This window comes from Callospermophilus lateralis, chromosome 4 (assembly GCF_048772815.1).
Source record: "Callospermophilus lateralis isolate mCalLat2 chromosome 4, mCalLat2.hap1, whole genome shotgun sequence".
Taxonomy (NCBI): Eukaryota; Metazoa; Chordata; class Mammalia; order Rodentia; family Sciuridae; genus Callospermophilus; species Callospermophilus lateralis.
This window is the reverse complement of record NC_135308.1, coordinates 158,585,505-158,605,751: the sequence shown is the minus strand read 5'-3', so window position 1 is coordinate 158,605,751 and position 20,247 is coordinate 158,585,505. Positions and strand designations below refer to the sequence as shown.

At 49.8% G+C, this 20,247-nt stretch overlaps 3 protein-coding genes across 5 annotated transcripts; all 3 read right to left on the bottom strand.

Annotated features, from left to right (window-relative positions):
• Nucleotides 1-1,268: 1,268 nt before the first annotated feature.
• On the bottom strand, nucleotides 1,269-3,194 carry Atf4 (activating transcription factor 4). Its single transcript, XM_076853326.2, has 3 exons — nucleotides 3,104-3,194; nucleotides 2,296-2,613; nucleotides 1,269-2,182 (listed from the first exon to the last, which is right to left on the bottom strand). Exons 2-3 carry the CDS (start codon nucleotides 2,519-2,521, stop codon nucleotides 1,350-1,352), a joined length of 1,059 nt encoding a protein of 352 aa, XP_076709441.2. The 5' UTR covers nucleotides 2,522-2,613; nucleotides 3,104-3,194; the 3' UTR covers nucleotides 1,269-1,349.
• Nucleotides 3,195-5,325: 2,131 nt separating this feature from the next.
• On the bottom strand, nucleotides 5,326-17,848 carry Mief1 (mitochondrial elongation factor 1). Of its 3 annotated transcripts, XM_076855190.2 has the most exons (5): nucleotides 17,761-17,848; nucleotides 12,306-12,456; nucleotides 10,382-10,559; nucleotides 9,912-10,174; nucleotides 5,326-9,509 (listed from the first exon to the last, which is right to left on the bottom strand). In XM_076855190.2, the coding sequence occupies exons 2-5, from the start codon at nucleotides 12,447-12,449 to the stop codon at nucleotides 8,703-8,705; spliced, it is 1,392 nt and encodes a 463-aa protein (XP_076711305.2). In that variant the 5' UTR covers nucleotides 12,450-12,456; nucleotides 17,761-17,848; the 3' UTR covers nucleotides 5,326-8,702. The 3 variants fall into 3 exon arrangements, with proteins under 3 accessions (XP_076711305.2, XP_076711306.1, XP_076711307.1); XM_076855191.2 differs by lacking the exon at nucleotides 12,306-12,456 and having other exon boundaries at nucleotides 17,761-17,841; XM_076855192.2 differs by lacking the exons at nucleotides 12,306-12,456; nucleotides 17,761-17,848 and having other exon boundaries at nucleotides 9,912-10,088; nucleotides 10,382-10,464.
• A 26-nt stretch (nucleotides 17,849-17,874) lies between these two features.
• Miurf (mitochondrial elongation factor 1 upstream open reading frame) lies at nucleotides 17,875-19,765 on the bottom strand. The gene is made up of 2 exons (XM_076855193.1): nucleotides 19,676-19,765; nucleotides 17,875-18,116 (listed from the first exon to the last, which is right to left on the bottom strand). The coding sequence occupies exon 2, from the start codon at nucleotides 18,085-18,087 to the stop codon at nucleotides 17,875-17,877; it is 213 nt and encodes a 70-aa protein (XP_076711308.1). The 5' UTR covers nucleotides 18,088-18,116; nucleotides 19,676-19,765.
• Between the last annotated feature and the right edge of the window lie 482 nt (nucleotides 19,766-20,247).

Genomic DNA, 20,247 nt, shown 5'->3' with positions numbered 1-20,247 from the left:
TTGTGGATACATGGCTACCATGTTTTTTAAAAATATTTTTGGTTTTGGTGGACACATCTAAATTTTAGTTTTATGTGGTGCTGAGGATTGAACCCAGGCCCTCACATGTGCAAGTGCTCTACTGCTGAGCCACAACCCCAGCCCATCAAGTGTACATTTTAATTGACCGGGGCGGGGATCCACAGCAACACAACTTAAGCACAGAACTGGGAATTAAACAGCAGCAATGCCAAGGGGGCCTAGGGCTTCCCTCTCCACCTACCCATCTAAACCAACAGTGTATAGAGAACTTCTTTAAACAGAAACCTTGAGAAACCAGATTTTTACTGAGCTGACACATGCCACCTTATCCTCACTTGCTTTTCTTTTAAGTCCCACCCCACAACCATAGACTGCCTTAAAGTGTCCTGGAGTCACCTACTAGGCAGTGACCTAAGTCTGCTAGATTTGAGACAAATCCTCATACTAAAAAAAAAAAAAAAAAAAAAAAAACCAACCAGCATGAATATGGCATCCATGAAAGTTGCTGAATTTATGCCATTTCTTTCAACCACTAAATCCCCACTTAAGACTTAAGCTGCTTAGGTGGGGTGTGATCAGTGAGCCTGACGATTTTTAGAGGCCTGAAAGGAGACAGCTGTGGGAAGGCCAGGATCTCATCCATCCACACCTACATAAAACCTGTGTAGGTAGTTTCCCATTCAGGGAAAAAGGTGAGCAGGGCCACGCACCCACATGCCACAATAGGGCCTGTATTACCAAGACAGTCAGTCACCCAGCTGTTTGAGACTGCAGTAAAGCATGGGAAATATAATCCTCAGCTGTCCTGCCTCAAGGCTTACCTCAGGGAGCCACTAAAGAGGCCACTGCAGAATTCAAATCTTCCAAGTGGAACCTAATCCTCTTGCGCATTTAAGGACCTCATCTTGGTATAAACAGGTGTTGGCCCAAAGCCAAACAAGGGAACAGGTGAAACCCAGGCAGCCCCTCCCTCTACCCTGCCAACTGTCTCAGAACTGAGTAAAAAGCACAATGAAGCATCTGGCCCAAACAGCCTTCTGCCCTAGGGATCAAATAGAAACCGCCAGATCTGAGGAAACCAGGCCCAGTGGAGTTGAAGATGCTCACTACTCCAGGATCATCCCTCATGAAAACATCCTCTGGTTACACAGAGTGTGTGTGTGTGTGTGTGTGTGTGTGTGTGTAAGGGGGGGTTGCTTGACGAGGGGTTCCTTACCAGAGTCAAGAAGCACAGCAAGACTGAACTATTACTTTAACTATAAAATAATTTATTACAACACAGCTTCAGCACGAGACACCTATGTACAAGCACAGAACTCCTGACTACCCTACTGAGGGACCCTTTTTTTCCCCCTTGCCTTGCGGACCTCTTCTATCAAATCTTTCAGATATTGGATCTCCTTGGCCAAAGAATCTGCCTTCTCTTTCAGAGCCTCATTCTTCTTTTCTAGCTCTTTACACTCACCAGTGAGTGCTTCCTGTTCTGCCCTCTTCTTCTGGCGGTACCTGGTGGCTGCTGTCTTGTTTTGCTCCATTTTTTTCAACTTTTTATCCAGCTTCTCACCTTTTACTTTTGCTATAACCATTTTATCCCCAGGAGGGTCATAAGGTTTGGGGCGGTTAGACCCACAAGGGCCACCTGGAGATGGCAGGCTGACATTAGGAGAGCCCTTAGAGGTAGAAGGGCTATGCTGGGGAGAGCCCAGGTAGGACTCTGGGCTCATGCAGATGCCACTGTCATTATCTGAGGGGCCATCTTCCTCCTTGACACACTGAGGGATCATAGTACCATAAGCAGCAGAGTCGGGCTTCTTCTCTCCTTCAGAGATATCCACTTCACTGCCGAGCTCTAAGCTAAAGGAATGGTCTTGAGTGGACGAAAGATCCCCAGAGGAAAGGGAAAGAGGTTGAAAGAATGTGAAAGGGGCAACCTGGTCTGTTTTTGAACTTTCTGGGAGATGGCCAATTAGGTTCACTACCTGGGGTGGCTCCTTATTAGTCTCCTGGACTAGGGGGGGAAGGAGATCACATGTATCATACAACGTGGCCAAAAGCTCATCTGGCATGGTTTCCAGGTCATCTATACTCAACAGGGCATCAAAGTCAAACTCCTTCAGATCCATTTTCTCCAACATCCAATCTGTCCCGGAGAAGGCATCCTCTGCAAAAGAATTCAGAGAGAAGGATGACGGGAGCCAGTTGAGTCATTTACATTACAGACCCCAGACCCATCACAAAGGGCCACACATGAGCACCTACTAGTGGCCCACTCACCCTTGCCAGTGTCTGAGGCATCGACCAACCCATCCACAGCCAGCCACTCGGAGGAGCCCGCCTTAGCCTTGTCGCCGGAGAACCCATGAGGTTTGAAGTGCTTGGCCACCTCCAGGTAGTCATCTAGGAGACCTAGGCTTTCTTCAGCCCCCAAACCCGACTGGTCGAAGGGGGACATCAAGTCCCCCGCCAACACCTCGCTGCTCAGGAAGCTCATCTCGGTCATGTTGTGGGGCTTTGCTGGAATCGAGGAATGTGCTTAATTCGAAGGTGTCTCTGTCGATTACAGCAACGCTGCTGCTGGATGCCGTGAAAAGCCTGGATGGGAATCAGAAGGCAAGACCCCTTAGAGGAGGGCTGGGCTGGGCATCCCGTCAGACACGCAGGTGGCGAGTCGGGAGCACGTGGCGCCAGGGCCATTGTGTCCGCCTTCCCCGCCTCCAACTCAGGTTGCACAAAATGGACGCCGGAGGAGTCTCGGCCATTCCGCAGCCGGTCACCCAGGGGAAGGCGCTCGTTCCCACTTCCAAATAGGGCCACGGCCACCGCCCCGCCCCTTGACTCACGGCCCCGCCGCCATCTTGGCGGCTGCCACGTTCGCGGGGCGGCCGGGACCCCAGCGATTCCAAGAGTGCCGAGGGCCGGGAGCGCCCGCGCCCCGGAAACGCCAAAACAAGGACCTCGCGTCCGGGCGCTCATAAAACCGCTTCCCCCTCGGCGACGCGCCCGGCAGAAAGCCGCGCCCAGCCAAGCCGAGAGCCCCCGCCTATGCAGGGCGCCCGCCAGCGCGGCCCGCCCCGGTACTCACGCCATGGCTAAGCCGTCAGGGGTTGCCGCTGCAGAGCCGGGTGCTGCTGCCGCCGCTGCAAAGGCCAACGCTGCCGCAGGCACTGCTGCCTCTAATACGCCATGGTGGCCGCGCGCCCTGCGGTGGGGAGGAGGGAAGGCCCACGCTCAATCACAAGTCTACATCTACCGGCGGACGGGACACAAATGGCCGCGCGCGGCGCCCGCCGGCTCTTTATAGGCTCCGCCTATGGGACGCAGCACAGAGCGCATCCTTCCGCTGCGACCACGTGACCTTAGCCATCGACACACTCGTTCCCATATGTGTGATCTCCCCACCGGCGCCAGCCCTGTCTGTATGCTAGTGAAGTAGTTTTGGAGGGAGAGGAGTTTATTCAGGGTCTCATGAAAGAAAAGGGCGCACTATTTTACAGGAGCCCTACAAGGTAGGAGTCACGTCCTTCCCTCGGCCGCCGCGGGTCGCGGAGGGATCTCTCAGACACGCCTCGCTTCCGGTGTTAGCTGAAAGGGCTGGGAGAAAAGTTTTTCTTGCCAGGGAAGCTTTTTTTAGAAGACCGAGCCGCCTGGTTATCGCGCGAGATGCTGATGGGAAGCGCGCGTCGAGCCGATTGGCCCATGCGTGGTGAATCATGTCTATTTTGAGTTCCTATTGGCTCCAGGCCTGAGGTGGGCGGGCTGTTCAGCGAGCCCAAGATCCGGGTGGGTAGGAGCCTCTCGCAGGGCGGTCACCTCTGTTCTTGTTTGAGACCCTGCGGCTTCAGTGGCTCCCTCAGCCCGGCGCTTTGCCGAGCGGCCACAAACGGGCCGGCTTCCGCTAGCAGGCAGCTTTACCCAGCACGCTTCAAATAGTGGCAGCCGGGCCAGGCTGGGGGTCCTTCCTACTCGGAATTAGCCAAATGACAGCCCAAGTCCCCCCTCCCACCCACCAGGGCGCTCGCTCCCTTCCGGATCGGTTGGGCTGCTTCCGACCCGGAAAGTCACCTGGCCCAAGATTTTATTTTCCAGTGGAGCCGACAGCGAGCGGCTGGCCCGGCCCCCCAGGTAGGCTCGAGGACCGCAGCGGAAATCGGGGACTGGGACGGCGCTCCTGGTGGGGCCTCATTGGGCGGTCACCTGAGCCCTGCCCACCTTCCCTCAAGGGCCAGCTCTGCGTCCCTTCTCTGAGCCCGAGGTCCGGAAGGATGCGTGTTGTCTCCCTATTCTATGTTCACGTTGCCCATTCGAAAATAAAAGTATGAGGACTTTGGTTCGTGCAGACTCGATTCCCCCAAGAGCAGGTTTCACGCGACTGGTGTCGCCCTAGGGTAGTTCTGATTAACTGCCAGGCACGGACAGCTTCCCTACAAGCCCTCCCAATGGCCTTGTGAAGCGAAGCCTGCTCAGGGTCGTTTGGCTGGGGGCGGAGGGGGGGTGTTAGAAACTGTGGTCCTAGTGGGCAGGGCCCGCGCCCCCACCCGCGGGAGGCCAGAGTGCCGAGAAACCTCCCTCCACAGTCCGTTCCCGTGAAGGTAGAAACCTTCCCCTCCACTTGCGTCTGCCATACAAATATCATTTCTACAAATGCTGGCTTTGTCATTTATTAGCTGGGACATTTGACAAAGTGACATGCCTGTTTTCTCATCGATTGAGCATCCTCGTCCTAGGAATGGACACCATATACATAAAGCACTTAGCACGCTGCCTCCTACATAGAGGCGGATAAATGGTTGCTATTGTTACTATTATTAGAACTCAGGTTTCAGGCCCCGACCTCCCAATCCCATGCCATCACCTACTTCCGCAGAGGACTCCTGTTTATAGTTATATGAAACCGACACTAGAACGCGATCCAAGGCATCCTGGATGCTGGGTAAGTGTGGTTTTCCTTTCCCTATGGGGTACCATGAGTCATACAGAAGTTGTCTTTCAGTGAAAGGCAGTAAGAATCCTGAGCCATTATTCGTGTCTTTCAAAGGAATAATTCAGGCCCCCTGGGAGGGGTGTCCTCCTTTTGCTCTACAGACTTTTGAGGCGTCTGAGGACCTTTCAAGTGGTTGAGAATTTTGAAAAGTGACACTTCCCCAGTTTTGACACTGCCAAGGCCATAAAAAAATGAGTCTGGTGGTACCTTGTCCCACCCATGCCATTAAAGAGACTCAGGTGAAACATGTCAGTTTCTGACTGAAAAACGCAGACCCAGCACTCCCATAGTAAAACTTTCTGTATCACACACAAAAGTTAAAGTTGTTGTTGGAAAAATTTTTATTTTCTTCTTCCCATGCTGTGGAAGGACATTGTGTTCCCCAGTTAAATTTCCTCCCTCAAGGAGAAAAAAAGGATAACAGTTCTCTGGGTCTCAGGGCTAAGCTGCTCCTATATAGTCCTAGCCAAGACAGAACACAAAGACTGGTGGTGGACTCCAGTCTATGAACTAACACATCAGCCACCACTGAAGGGCAGGCAAGTGACTGGAAGTTAAGTTGCAGACTTGACCTCAAGGACCAAGAACTTAGAGACTATGAGGTGATCAAAAGGAAAAGGTAAACAACACCCTGTATGCAGCTGACCACAGAACCCACATTTCTGGAATTTGGGCCACTCTTTAATAAATAATTTATAAAAAGGCTACATCCTGTGGCAGGAATCAGCTCTAGTCCTAAAATGTCTCTTGCCATTCTCCTTCACCTTAAACTTAAGGCAAAAGGGCAGAGTTCTAGCAACTCTTTTGAGAGTTAATGTTCTAACCCAGTGAAAGCGTACCATGCATGGCCGAGGGCTCTGGACACAAGGTGATGCCTCCCTACAGAAATCCCCTCAGAGCCTCTCCAGGGCCCTTGATCTTGAAGCTGATGCTTCCTCTAAACCATTTGAGCTTGAGTAGAAAACAAGGAAGCAAAATCAGCTCATCCGGAATGTGAACAGGTAGACAATCATGCCAAGACCCAGCCACCAAGAGACCACCTCAACATAGCTTTTCCAAACGTGGCCTTCACCATTTCTTTCCTTTAGTTTTAAAAAGTCAAAACCAAGATAAAAAGAAAAATACTGCTATCCAGAACTCATTTTTTAGGAAGAAGCAAAACAGGGACGAACCAAAATAAACATGGAGTTTTCAGGTGTCCGAGATAACAATGAGTACATTTTAGGCATCAAGCTGAGTATATGGTTTGCTAATCTAGATGGTGCCAACAGGATCTCCAGAGGGAGGAGGAAAAGCAGGTGCTGTTCCTTCAAGGCAAAAGTGGGAGACGCTGAACAGAGAGGCAGAGTAATGGGGACAGCTACTTCATCTTTCCCCAAAGAGTTTTTAAAAAGGCAGAATTTTGCCCTCTTCCATCCAAGCAGCCCAGAGCACTTGGTCATCATCCACATTTTATTGTGAGGAAAATGGCAGCAAGAGGACAGCCAGCCCAGTCAGCAGACCCAAGGACCAAGGCTTCTGAGGACTTGTGAGAGGCTCAATTGTAAAATGAAGTTATGGTTTTGTGAAGCATAGTTATTAAGTCAGAGTTGCCCTGAAAAACAGGAAATAAACTCATTTCCTCACCTAAATTCAGGTATGCTTGGCTTTGATAATTTGGGACTCTGAAATCTTGAGGGTCTTTAAAGCCTTCTTTTTTTTCTTATTTTTGAGTTCTTCCCAATGTTTTATATAGAATTTAGTCAGAGATGGCAACTTGGGAATTTTTAAAGTTTTATAATATTTATAAAATTTACTTTGGAAACCAAATCCTTTATCTCAACAAATAATAACCTGCTTCTGTAGCTATCAACCCTCCCCTCTACTGGGCTCTAGATGGGTCATCCGAGCTCTCAATGTCAGGTCCCACTCCATCCCCTCCACATCAGTCACCCAGGTAGTACGCAGGCACACAGAGGTTTTAAACTCCTCTTTGCTTCTGATGGACAACCAGACGCTCGGCTGTCAAGGTTCTTGCCTTTTCAGAAACAACTGGACTCCCACAAGGACTCCTTGTGTATGTACCAGAGAACAGGCAGAGACCAAACAGCCAGGCTACCCTAGTTCTAACCTCCGAATCTGACAAAAAAGGGACGACACCTATCTCTGCCCTAAACTCTGGGATGCCGAGGTGTCAGTGCTATTTAAAGAATCATGTCACTGTCAGGGAAGGGCTGAGACAGCTTCCCAGAATCCCACTGATGGAGAGGTAGTAAAGAATTCATAAAATAAGACTTGATGGGAGAACAAAATACTGAATAGGCAGATCAGAAAGAGAACTGCTGTCAGCTTCTTGCTTCCAACAGGGAAAAAAATACAAATCAGGAAGACACACTGGTGAGTATTAACCACTCCCCCCTGCCCTCAGGATATACATCCATTGCCATAAGTAAGCGCAATTTTAGCAGCAGGAAACAGGAAGGAATGTGGGGAGTGCCCGCCTCCCTCTTCTGCAATTTCTTCCGGGTCCTCTCTCCCTGGCTAGCACCCATCTGCCCAGCTGTCAAGTGAAAGGCAAGACCAGGGAAAGAGGGCTGTGCATGTTCGCTTGCCCCTCGGCCTCTGGAGATGCCAGGAACGCTTAGCAAACACTCCTCTCCCACTGCTGTGGCAGACACTGCAGGAAGGAGGACTGGCTGCTGGGCCTGTCCTTACTCTAAGGCAGCCTCCTAGAAAGGCAGGGCCCACTGAGGGGCCACACACAGGCACCAGGCCCCAACTGGGACTGAGTTTTCCAGCTGACACTGAGCCTCTGCTGCTGGGGCTGTGTTCCTACAAGGCCTTGTTCTGTTGGCAACAGAGAAGGAAAGAGACGAAGCCAGCACCCACAGGAGGTGCTACCCTATCCCTCCCTTGTATGGCTCAGAGACAAGGAGAGACAGACAGTGGGCATGCAGGCCCCTCCATCAGGCCCTCTGAACCCATCTCTCCCACCCCCAATCCTGTGGTCTTGCTGATGGTTCACTAAGAAATACAATCTCCAAATAACTCTGCATCCAGTTCATCCTGTGTGGGTTGACAACCGTGTTCCCAGGAGAGATGCTATCAGCACTTAAGAATTCAAGTTGAGGGGAGGGGGAGGATGGATTTGTTTTCCAGGAACCAGGGTCAAAAGCCGGCTCCTTTCCACCAGCCTCAGCCCCAGAAACCCTAAATACTGTCTCAGCACTCACTCTGCAGAGTTCAGCTTGCAAATATGCAGTCACAGCTCTTCTGTGATATTCAACTAAAAGGCAATACCTTGATTAGGCAGTTATGCTCCAAGGACAAGACCAAAACAGAAGGCATGAACAAGAGGAAAAGATAGAAAAGACACTGAACAGGAAGAGGCAAAAGGAAACCTGGGCCAAAATGCAAAACCCCCAGTGGTCTCAACAACTCAGGCCAGCACTGTACCTTCTCAATTCATTCCAGAAAAAAATCAGCCTGGAGCAAGGCGGGGAGTAGGGAGCACAGTGTTTGGTAACAAAAATAAAAAGGGTTGGGTGAGAAAATAGGAGATCGAAGAGATGTCATTCTAATCAGCATGAAGTGACCAGGAAGATGGCCAGCAAGACAGGAGGCACCTAGGGACCCTGTGAGGCACCAGCCATGTAGCCAGCTGTTTCTATCGGAGACTCCAGTGCCTGACCGCCCAACACCTGCTCTGGCCTTCACTGCCCTACGTCTGCAGCAGCACTTCCGGCTCAGACAATGAGCAATAGAGAGTATATCCCAATTCGTCTATTTCTCCAGGGGTGAGCTCTGCAAATAAGTTCACCTTGGGGTTTAGGGCACTGGGCAGGACTCCTGCCTCTAAGTAGCTGATGAGTCCCCTCAGAGCCTGCAGGAAACGGTCAGCTAGCATATCTGGAGACCAGTCAGCCTCCTCCTGGGCCAGGTGGAGGATGACATTGGTTAGCTGGCTGGCAGTGAGGGGGCCCAGAGCTGGAGTGGACTTGCATATGGCCTTGAGTATCTTGAGGCACAGCGATCGGCAGCCTGAATCAGCCTGGTCCAAAGCCCGCAGACGCGCTGTCTCAGCAGGACGCAGGCTCAGCCGCCACAGGTTGTCATACTGGGCTAGCCGGTGTGGTCTGGCCACCAAGACAGTGTCACCAAGGGTCACTGATGGCAGGAAGTCAATGACAAGATGTTTGTCCCGCTCATACTGCACTTCAAGTGTCAGGGCCTCTGGAGGTGGAGCTGGCCGGATTACATAGTCCAAGAGGGACCCGATGGCCGGCCAGTTAATAGAGCCAGCCACAACCTTTTCAAAAGTGTCTGCTACTGTCTTTGGGGAGAGGTAGCCCCCGACAACACAGCGGTCCCAGTAACTGCTACCACGAGGAAAGTACTCTGGATTCTCACGACGAACCAGGAAGAAGCCAGGGACGTTCATGATCGTGTCCTCACCAGGGATGCATGACCACAGGTTCTGCTCCAGCACAAGGGGCACAATGAGTTGGATGTGGTCGGCTGTCACCACCTGCCAGAACAGAATTAAAAAGGTTTTGAGGGGTTTACTCTGTTCAGGGGACATGCTTCCCCACACACAGGCGCCACCATCTTGCATTCCCCAACAAGGACAGAAGCCAAGAATTCTTTCATGTCACCAAAGCAATCCATGTCGTGAGGAAACTGGAAAGGAGAGATGGGAACAAGAATATAGGAAGGAGCAGTTTTCTTACACTTTCTTCAAAATTGTGAATATGACTAAAAATGAGAAGGTTAAAGATGACATGAGCAAAAACAAAGCTGCCCAGAAGCAGGTTCACAGCAGGAGAACCTCAGTCTGCCTGGTCAGCCCAGGACTTTCTAGACTGATGACACTACTGAGAAGCTTCTGGTCAGAGCCCAGCCCCACCCTTTGTGAGAACCACCATGTTACCTGCAGGTCATCGTAGAGGCTGCCACTCAAATACATGTCCCGAAGTGGCATGTCAGGCAACTTGGCCCGTAGGAAGCTCCGGAGCTCAGCACATATGTCCACGGCAGCTTGCTTGGCCCGAGCCTGCTCTCCAGCAGGGATGGCTGCCCGGTTCCGGTAGTAAGTAAGAAGTTTCTCCTGCAGGGACATGCGGAGTCGTGACTTCTTCAAGTCTACCTGGCCCTTCCGGGCCAATGGCTTGGGCCGGGGCGGGCAGAATGTATCTGCCAAGGCAAGAGAGAGAGGCACATGAGCTCTTCCCATGCTTGCTCAGTCCACAGCTGCCTCAGCCCCAGAAAGGAGAAGGGCTGGGCACAAAGGACAAGTACCTGCACAGTGCCCGGCACAAGTGTGCTCAAGAAATGTCTGTGCAACGAAGGAGTAGTGATCAAGTCCAGAGGCAGTTCCAGCAGGATAACATCCCTTCTCACCTGTGTCAAAGGCCAAAGAGTCTGTGGGAAGGGTCTGTAGGGACCGGCTCAGGCCTGTCTTCATATCCTTGTTCAGCAGTCGGGGGGAGCCCATCCAGTTTGGTTCTTCCCAGCTCCTTTTCCCTGAATGACTCAGGCGGGTGGGACTGGTTGGGGCACTGATTGCCCGGTCATACATCTGAAATGGCACAGAGGGCCCAGGACATATACCTGCCTTTCCTTCTCTATTTCCTTCCAATCCCCTCCTCCCCAGAAGTTTGGCCCTAGTAAGTGCCAATTACTTCTTTTACCTATGCTCAGGATTGAACTCAGAGCCTAGCACATGCTAGGGAAGCACTCTACCACCAAGCCACATCCCCAGCCTCCACTACTTTGTTTTTTTCCAGTGGTGTCGTACTGGGAATTGAACCCAGGGGCCCTCCACCAATCAACTACATCCCCAGCCCTTTTTATTTTCTATTTTAAGACAGGGTCTAGCTAAATTGCTAAGATTGGTCTCAAACTTAAATCCTCCTACCTCAGCCTCCCAAGTTGCTGGGATTACAAGCACGTACCACCACACGTATACGTACTTATGTGTACTTTTGAAATGGAATTTTTTCATTTATCATTTTGATCATTTCCTCATGTGACTAGGATGCTTCCACATTTTCTGACTATATATTCATATATTATGAATACACCATGATTTTGAACAATGATTCATTTATTTAACAAATAGTGCCAAGCACAGTAGTGGACAGCTGTAATCCCAGCTACTCAGGAGGCTGAGGGAAGAAAATCACAGGTTCAAGGTCAGCCTCAGCAATTTAGCAAGACCCTCAGCAACTTGGCAAGACCCTGTCTCCAAAAATTAAAATAAGGGCTAGGGTTTTGGCTCAGTGTAGAGTACCTGCCTGGCATGTGTGAGGCACTGGGTTCAATTCTCAGCATCATATATAAGTAAAAAAATAAAAATCCATCAAAAACTAAAAAATATATATATTTTAAAAAATTAAAATGAAAAGGACTGGGGATATAGATTAGTAGTAAAGTGCCCTTGGGTTTAATCCCTAGAACAAAAAAAAAAATCATCCCTTGGTATTCCAGGGGAACACCCTAAGGTTTCTAAAACCTTCTGATGCTCAAGTTCCTCTGAGGGCACAAAACACTGCATTTAACCTATGTACACCTTGCTATATACTTTAAGTCATCTGCAGATTTTTTATAATATCTAATGCAATGGCAATGCTATATTCTTAAACAGTATTGTTTAGGGAATAACAACAAGGAAAAAGTCTCTACAAGTTCAGTACACATTTTTTTTTTTTTTTTTTTTTTTTGCAGTAATCAAAACCAGGGCCTCACACATGCAAGGCAAGCACTCTACCACTAAGCCACATCCCCAGCCCCCCAGACACATTTTAAATATTTTCAATCTGTGGTTGGTTGTGTCTGTGGATGTGGAACCCACAGATAAAGAGAGCTGACTTTATCGGGAGGCTACTGCATGCTGGGCATTTTTCTAGGTGCCAAGATAAACCATCAAACCAAAGAGGCCCAAATCCCTGCCCTTATCAGTTTCCAGTCTCCCAGGGAGATATAGGCAAGACATAACAAACAAGCTAAATATAAAGTACACAAGTAAAGATGAATGTTTAAAAGAAAAAAAAGTAGGCAAGGGAAATAGAAGTATGCAATTGGTGTAGTGCCACTATTTTAAAGGACACTTCAGTTATTTGCAATTTTTTACTTGCCAGGATACATTTATTTGTATTTCCAATCATTTATTTAGGGCAGAGTCCTGGAAACAGACTCAAGGTCTCAGATATCTGATTCCAACACCAAGTTAGACTGGCAGTATCAAAGTCGTGTTCCTACTGAGCTCTACTCTGTGAGGCTGCCTTATTGCCTCCCACCCCTGGACCTGGCTGTGTGCACTTACCCGCTTAACCGCCAGTGTGGCGATGCCCAGCATGGCTGCTCCACCCACCCCCAGCACCAGCCGGGCATTGGAGAGCACAAAATCAATGGCTGTGCCAATGCCATTGTCATCCTTCTTGCCTTTGCGCTCACCAGCGCCTGCCATTGCTCACCTGCGAATGAACAAAGAACACAGCTATCACCACCTGGGACCTCAGGAACCATGCGCCTTGCGCCCCTTCTCCTGTGAAGGTCAGGTCTTGCCTCTAGCACTCAAGCACCTGGGCCTAAAGAAAGGCACCAGATCTTATGATATAACTGGATACAAGGGAGGGGGAACTGACCATGTATACTGTGGGTAAACCGCCCCATGATCTGCAATCAGAGAGCATGAAGTTCACTGTTAGTCCTTGTTATAAACACAAAAGTGACCAAACACCCTGTACATAGAAACACAACTACAAGTCCATGTGAGAGAAAGTGATCTCTTTCACTTTGTGAATGCTGCTACTTGACAAATGCTTGTTTCTTGGGGAAAATACACAGTGGGACTACCAAAGCTCAAGTAATGCCGAGAAAAAAAACACAACACTCTAGTCTCAGCTGTAGACTAGAAAACAAAACCAACCAACCAGCCATCTGCTCAAATGTCCTGTGAACTCAAAACACAGTCACCTACAAAGTGTACATGACACAAACCAGAAGAGGCCTCCTGCCTGGTGCTCAAGCAAGGCAAGTACACATTTGCTCCCGGGCTACATCTTGGAATCATCCTGATTAAAGTAGCCCTGAGCCTTTCCCTAGTAAAGGAGGGCCTTGTGGGCCATACCTGACTCCTGCTCCCAGCCTGCTGCTCTCTCCCACTGCCTGTGACCTATATTACAGGAAATACCCAGAAAAATGAAATTGTGTACCATGTGGTATCTTCCAGTATCAGATCGCATTTCTCTCAATACCCTGGAACAACAGGATATTACTAGTGTCACATTTCATGTCCCTGCCTATCCTTCTGTGCCCCTCAAAAAAGAAATACTTCTGACTATACTCATTTCAGCAATTGCATGGTATTCTAACAAAAACATGGGCTTTACAGTAGGAAATCGTGAGATTGAGAATTTGCCTAGAGCCCTGACTAATTAGCTGGGTGACCGCAAATGGTTACTTAACCCCTCAGCTATGAAATGGGGAAAATGATCCCCGCATGGCCCCAAATCACAGGCTGCAGTGAGGAAAAAAACTCTGTTGCTATGCTGTCTATGAACATTTTATAAACTGTAAACATGTTCCACAAATGAGGGCTGTCATTAAGTTATTTAAGATTCCCATCTACAGGACACAAGGTCAGTTTCCAGGAAGCACTCGACAGTCCCACCTGTCCTCTAAGGCAATCTGCACCTTTTCAAGTGGAGCTACACTGGCCTCTAAAACTCATGCTGAAACTATCCTGGGCTTCAGATTGAAACTATTAAGTAGAGCAGGCTTGTTAAAGACTCTCCTGCCCTAATGCAATGCCCCCACCCCATCCAAGGACCAGGTGACATCAAAGATCAGGTAACCTGGAGGAGAAAGAGCGTTCACAAGCTCCTACAAGGAGATGCCATCCTTATTCTAACTTAATTCAACCTGTTTGGTGAAACTGCTCTCCATGGCACATCCTGCACTCGAGTTCTGCTGAATCCAACTGCAGCCCACTAGCTGAGAGGAACTCCACCTTCCAAGGAGGTGGGGCCTGGTTCCTTAGGGCAATAAAGGACCAGTGTTGTTTAGTAGGTTTAGTTTGATTTGCTAGATGAAAAAAGTTCTGGCGATCTGTTCCACAACAATGTTCGTAAGCTTAATACTACTGAAGTGTATACTTAAATGCTTAAATAGTTTAAGAAACAAAAAAAGAAGCCAGGCATGGTAGCACACGCCGGTAATCCCAGCAGCTTGAGAGGCTGAGGCAGGAGGATCATGAGTTTAAAGCCGGCCTCAGCAAAAACAAAGCACTAAGCAACTCGGTGAGACCCTGTCTCTAAATAAAATACAAAATAGGGTTGGCTTGTGGCTCAGTGGTTTAGTGTCCCTGAGTTCAATCCTGGTACCCTCCCCGACCCGCCAAAAAAAAAAAGGAACTCTAAGCTGATGGCCAGGACTAGGTATGCCAACATTTTGGGCAAGTTTTACTTGTTTCCCTAGACACAAAAATGGATAAAGAAACACTCATCACTTAAGATAGTAAGGATGATGGGTCTTGCAGCATTCTAGCTTGAAAGGTCAGAGCTATGAACTTTCCAACTTAGTTTACTTGAAAGTCATAGGCTTTTTTATAAATACGTCTGGCATGTACATGAGAAGAGCTAATAGCAAGTGTGGAGGCTCCTGACAGCCAAAGTGAAACCTCAGGAACAAAGTCCCTCTAACCTTTCCCCACCCTCCTGTCTCTCACCCCTCATTCTCTAAGGCAAGTCATGGAAATCAGAACCCAAAAGCCAGCATTAAAGCCTAAAAATATTACTCCATATTTCCCCCATCTTTTTGCAATAACATTCTCTGACCTTCTTTTGACTACAGTCCTAAGACACGCCCCCTCCCATTCCATAAAAGAGCCACAGGAGGAGATGCTATAGCTAAGGAGCCAAAGGTAACAAGGCCAGGCAGCCTTGCTGGGCTTCCCCTCTCCATCCATCAGTGTAAATCATACTTTCTGTCCAGTCATTTTTCTGCACAGCTATTCACACTTCCAAGAACCTAAGCATAAAAATGGGTAATTTAGGGGCTGGGGATGTGGCTCAAGCGTTAGCGCACTCGCCTGGCATGCGTGCGGCCCGGGTTCGATCCTCAGCACCACATACAAACAAAGATGTTGTGTCCGCCAATAACTAAAAAATAAATATTAAAAAATTCTCTCTCTCTCTCACTCTCAAAAAAAAAAAAAAAAGATATATACCTTTAAAAAAAAAATGGGTAATTTAATCTGGGTCTTTGGGCCTTCACTGTGAAGGCTCCTGTGCACATATAAAACTTTGATTAATCTATTATGCTTTTGTCTTGTTGATCTGTGTTTTCCTAAAGTGTCCCTCATGATGCTTTGTGATTGGTAGGAAAGTGAGCCCTTGTGCTGGGCACTTTACACACATTAATTCTTCACAACAACAATCCTATGAGGTCAGTAATACTGTTATCTCCAATTTAAAGATGAAAAAAATGAGGCAGATGCTAAATAACTGGCCCATGGTAACATACCACACCAATAAATTGTGCAGCCAGGATTTGAACCTAAGGCTTATGCTGCTAGGGAGAACTAATCTATGGGAGACCCAAACAGTTTCCAAACTCCACCTTGTTCACATCTCTTCTTTACCTACTAGACCACCAGCTTTCTTGGGAACATTCTGGTGCATTCACTGCTGTGTCCTTAGGCTGCATTTTTTTTTTTTTTTTTTTTTGCGGTGGGGGGGTGGCACTCAGCCACTGAGCCACACTCCCATCCCTTTTTTTATATTTTATTTAGAGACAGGGTCTTACTGAGTTGCTTAGCACCTTGCTTTTGCTGAGGCTGGCTTTGAACTCATGATCCTCCTGCCCCAGCCTCCCAAGCTGCTGGGATCACATGCATGAACCATGGCACCCAGACTTAGGGTACAATTTTTAACATAGTGAATATCCATTGTATAAATGAACCATAGGGAACCCCTCTTAACCTGAAAGTTGGTTTTTTTTGTTTTGTTTTGTTTTGTTTTGTTTTTGAGTGGGTTGTGATAGCAAGACATAGTGCAGCTCAGAGTCAAAACAGAATACGAACACAGAGGCTTTAATAATTTGCTATTTCCCTTCCATATCCGCTACCCCTCCCTGTGCAAGCAGGCTCCCAGGGGCATCATCCAACCCCTGACCTTGTATTACCAAAGGCAGTTCTGCCAATCAATGTATATGGCTAATGAGAACCAAAAGTCATTACATAAGGTTCCTCCTCCTGATTTCCATCTCTACCCAAAACAGCACCTTCTACCCAACTGATAAGCCTTAGACCACAGCTACCCTTCATTCTGTCTCCTCCTGCCTCAGCCAAAGTGACTGTGCTGCCCTAGTTGTACATGCTGTATTTATATTTAACCATCCACCACAACCTTAGCCCTTTAATCCATCTGGCCAGATTCAGTGCCTCTGTTTTCTCTCTCCAGTTTACTCTCCACATCACCCTGGCATGCTCCAAGACACAAATGTCAATGCATTCTTACAAAGCTGTGATGGTCCCATCACAGTCCTTAACAATGTTCTTCCAGATCTGGCCCAGCCTCAACTCCAGCCACATCCTTACAGAAGTTTCTAGCCATTACGAAATGCAGTTCCCATGTCCAGGCACCTGCTTATTCTCATCCCCCTGTCTGATGAGTTTCTATTTCTCATATGAGGTACACCTCAAATGTCCTCTTTTCTATAGCCACCTGGGATCCCCTCCCACCACACAGCCCAAGGCAGAGCTCTGCCTTCATTGTCTCCACAACTCTTCCTACAACCCTCAAGGATAGAGCTGCTTACATTAGAATTACTTCCCACCAATCTACTTAGAGTGAGTTCCTTGATGGGCCGTATCATTAATCTCTCTCCCCAGAGCCCACCAGAATTCCAGGGCTATACAAGGCCTTCCGGAAAGGCTGCTGAATTAAATATGATCACTATACTGCAGTGGGACTTCTTAATAACACTGGGAGAGCTAAAGACAGCTAGCATACCCTTCACAATAGCATCCCCAGTGCTGTGTGCCCACTCATTCAATTCTCATGGAACCTAAAGAGGGAGGTACTATTATTTGCACTTTACAAATGAGGAAATGAAGGCCTAGAACAGTTTAGTGACGTGCCCTAAGCCTCACAGCCATTAGCAGCAGTGCCAGGATTTAAATCTCAATCTTTGAACTCTGCAGTCTGTACACTATGCTTGCTTTATAAATTGTCTTGTAACAGAACAGCTATCTTCCAGAGCATGATCTGACCCACAGTATACCTGAATCTAACTGAAGAACAGGTGAGCTTGAAGCTGAACTCAAATGGTATTAACCAACATCTTTCCTAACATTTTTATATATAAAGTGTTCTATGAAATAAAGTTGTGATAAAATTGTTCTGGTCGGGGCTGGGATGTGGCTCAAGTGGTAGCGCGCTCGCCTGGCATGCGTGCGGCCTGGGTTCGATCCTCAGCACCACATACAAACAAAGATGTTGTGTCCACCAAGTACTAAAAAAAATAAATGTTAAAATATTCTCTCTCTCTCTCCCTCTCTCTCTCTCTCTCACTCTTTCTTTAAAAAAAAAAAAAAAAATTGTTCTGGTGGGACTTGAAACTCAGGTCCTGTTTTTCTCAATAAGAGAACCCACTTCCAAGGATCAAAGGGCAGGCTCTGGTCACAAAGGAAAGGTTCTTCCTTTCCTGGTCCCCCATATCAGAAAAAAAAAAAAAAAAGAAGAAGAAAGAAACCTACAGGAACAAGGACCTACCTGAGGAGTCTTAATGCATCTGTGAGGAGGGGCTGGAAGAGAGCAGGAATGTCTACAGAAGGCACCTTTGTCCTCTTTCCCTTGAAATTACAGTGGGAGGGGAAAGAGAGGATCCTAAATAAGCCCCCCTAGTTTGCTGCGGAGGAAGACGAGGCCCTTCTCCAGCTGCTTCTCCCGGGCCTCAGGATCCTCTAGCTTCTGATTTTTCCGGAACTCACGGCGGATGGAGGCAAAGTAGAAGTCTCTATCAGTGTAGTGAAGTTCTCGGCCCTGGCGCAGCAGAGCCCGATAGAGACTCAGCACCGCCTCTCGGCTCCACGGGGCCATGGGGGACTTTAGGGGCTGGGCGTCACACTCTAAGCAGAGGGAAGATATAAAAGCCTAGAATCAGAATTAATGACAGCAGAACATACAGAGACTATGTATGGGGTCTCACTGTGTTGTCCAGACCAGCCTCCAGCTTGTGATCCTCCCTCCTTGGCTTCCCAAGCAGCTGGGACAAAAGTAGTGTACCACCACTCCCGGTGAGATCAGGTTTTCAATCCAAGATTCGGACTTCCAAGGTTACACTGTGACTTGTGGCAGGGCTAGGATTGGACTTCAGCCTCCCAACACTACCTCCTGGGAAGTCCAGAGTGTGGCTCACCAGGGCTCAGATCCTGGTCTGTGCCTGGGCTGGAATATTGCTCTGCCACTTACTTGCTATATGACTCTAGGTAAAATACTTGCCCCTCTGAGCATCAGCTTCTTCACTTATGAAATGGAGATGATGCTATTATGGTACCAGTACCTACCACATAAGGTTATTTTGAGAACTGCCATGTAAAGCACCTGTTAAGTAGATGGCCATGGTCTAGTGTAGTTGATGGTAAGGACTCAGCCACACTTGAGTCCTGGGCCCACCACTTATGAGCAGCATGACCTGGAGCAAGTTCCCTAACCTCTCTGTTTGCCTAGTTCCTCATCTGTTAGTGAGGAGAGACCATATTTTGCCCAGATGGTTGGTCTGAGTATTAAATGACTTAAAAAGTGTGTGAGTATGTTTACAGCAGCTCTCGGCACACACAGAGCCTATCAGGACAGCTACCACGGTGCCACCTCCAGGCTGATGCTCCCTGACACACTAGTTACACACGGACCACTCAGTAGCAAGAAGCCCCACACAGGGATGGAGTAGAGTGCTTTGTCATCCATTATTACATCTAAACTGAGAGCCAGGAGGTGGTCAGCGTTCCTAACAACTCTCCACCGGGCATGTTCTAAGCACCTCCCACTCGGGCCCCTCTCCCTCAGCAACCCCAGTGTCACGTTATCCCGTGTAAGTGAAGGAAGCGGAGCTCCCGGAGGAAGTGGCTCGCCCAGGACCCACAGCTGTGCAGGGAGGCCTGCGAGGCTCTCGGGGCGCCCTGAACTTCCCCAGCGCAGCGCCGGCACTGCCCGGCTCAACCCGCCCGACCTCGGGGTTCGCGACGTGCCTCCGCGGAAGGAACGACCTCGCGTGTCAGACACGGGGGAGCGGCGGGGCCGAGGGGCGATCTGGCCTTGGGGCCCACGGCGAGCCGACCACAGCCCAGCCTGGCCGACCTCCCAGCGCGCTCAGGCCAGCCACCGTCGCTGTCCCCTTTCCCTCAGCTGCAGAGGCGCCCCCGCGACCCCGAGGGCCCCGAGGGCCCCGGGACAAGCCGCAGGAAACGGGAGGTGCCCGATGCAGAGAGCCACCAACCCGCGGGCTGCTCCTGAAGGGCGCCGGGCGACGCGCGGCGGCCCCGCCGGTCCACGCTCGCTCCCCCGACGCCGAGACCCCGGGAGGACCCGGGAGATGAGGTGGGACGAGCCACCGAGAGGCCGCGGGGAGGCTCAGGGCGGGCTGGGCCGGAGGCGGCCCCCGGCAGCCCCTACGCCTGCTCTCACTCACCGCGGGCCGCGCGCTACCACTCCTCAGGACTCGCCACTGGCCCGGTACCTCTCTCGGGGTCACCCATCAACATGGCCCCTTTACTTCCGGGGCGCGACCTTGCGCACCGAGCCGAGGGAGGGACTGAGGGGAGCAAGGAGCGGGCGGACTTCCGGTCTTCGCTCCACTGCCTCCCTCCCGAGGCGGGGCCGAGGGCTCCGTCGGGCACCGCCCCTCGCGTGGGGCTCCGCCCACTTCCCTGAGCCCCGCCTCCGTGGGTGACGTCACCTAGGGACGGGCCTGCAGAAATCTGCGGGCCCCGCCCCCGGCGTTCTTGGGGCGGCGGTGGGCCCCGCGGATTCCCAGAGTGTGCTGTGGGGAGTGATTGCGGTGTCGCCCTCAGACTGTTAGACCGGCCACCTCCTGCCAGCCCCTAGCCGCCACGGGCTCTGGCCAGCCCCCTGCGCTGACTGCTGACCTTGGGCCCGGGCTCTGAGGGACTCTGACACCCTTATACCCTCTCTGGCTTCCGAGCTCTTCCAAACCCACTTTCTCAGATCGCTTCCTTTGATCCCTCCATGTCGGCCCCGCCT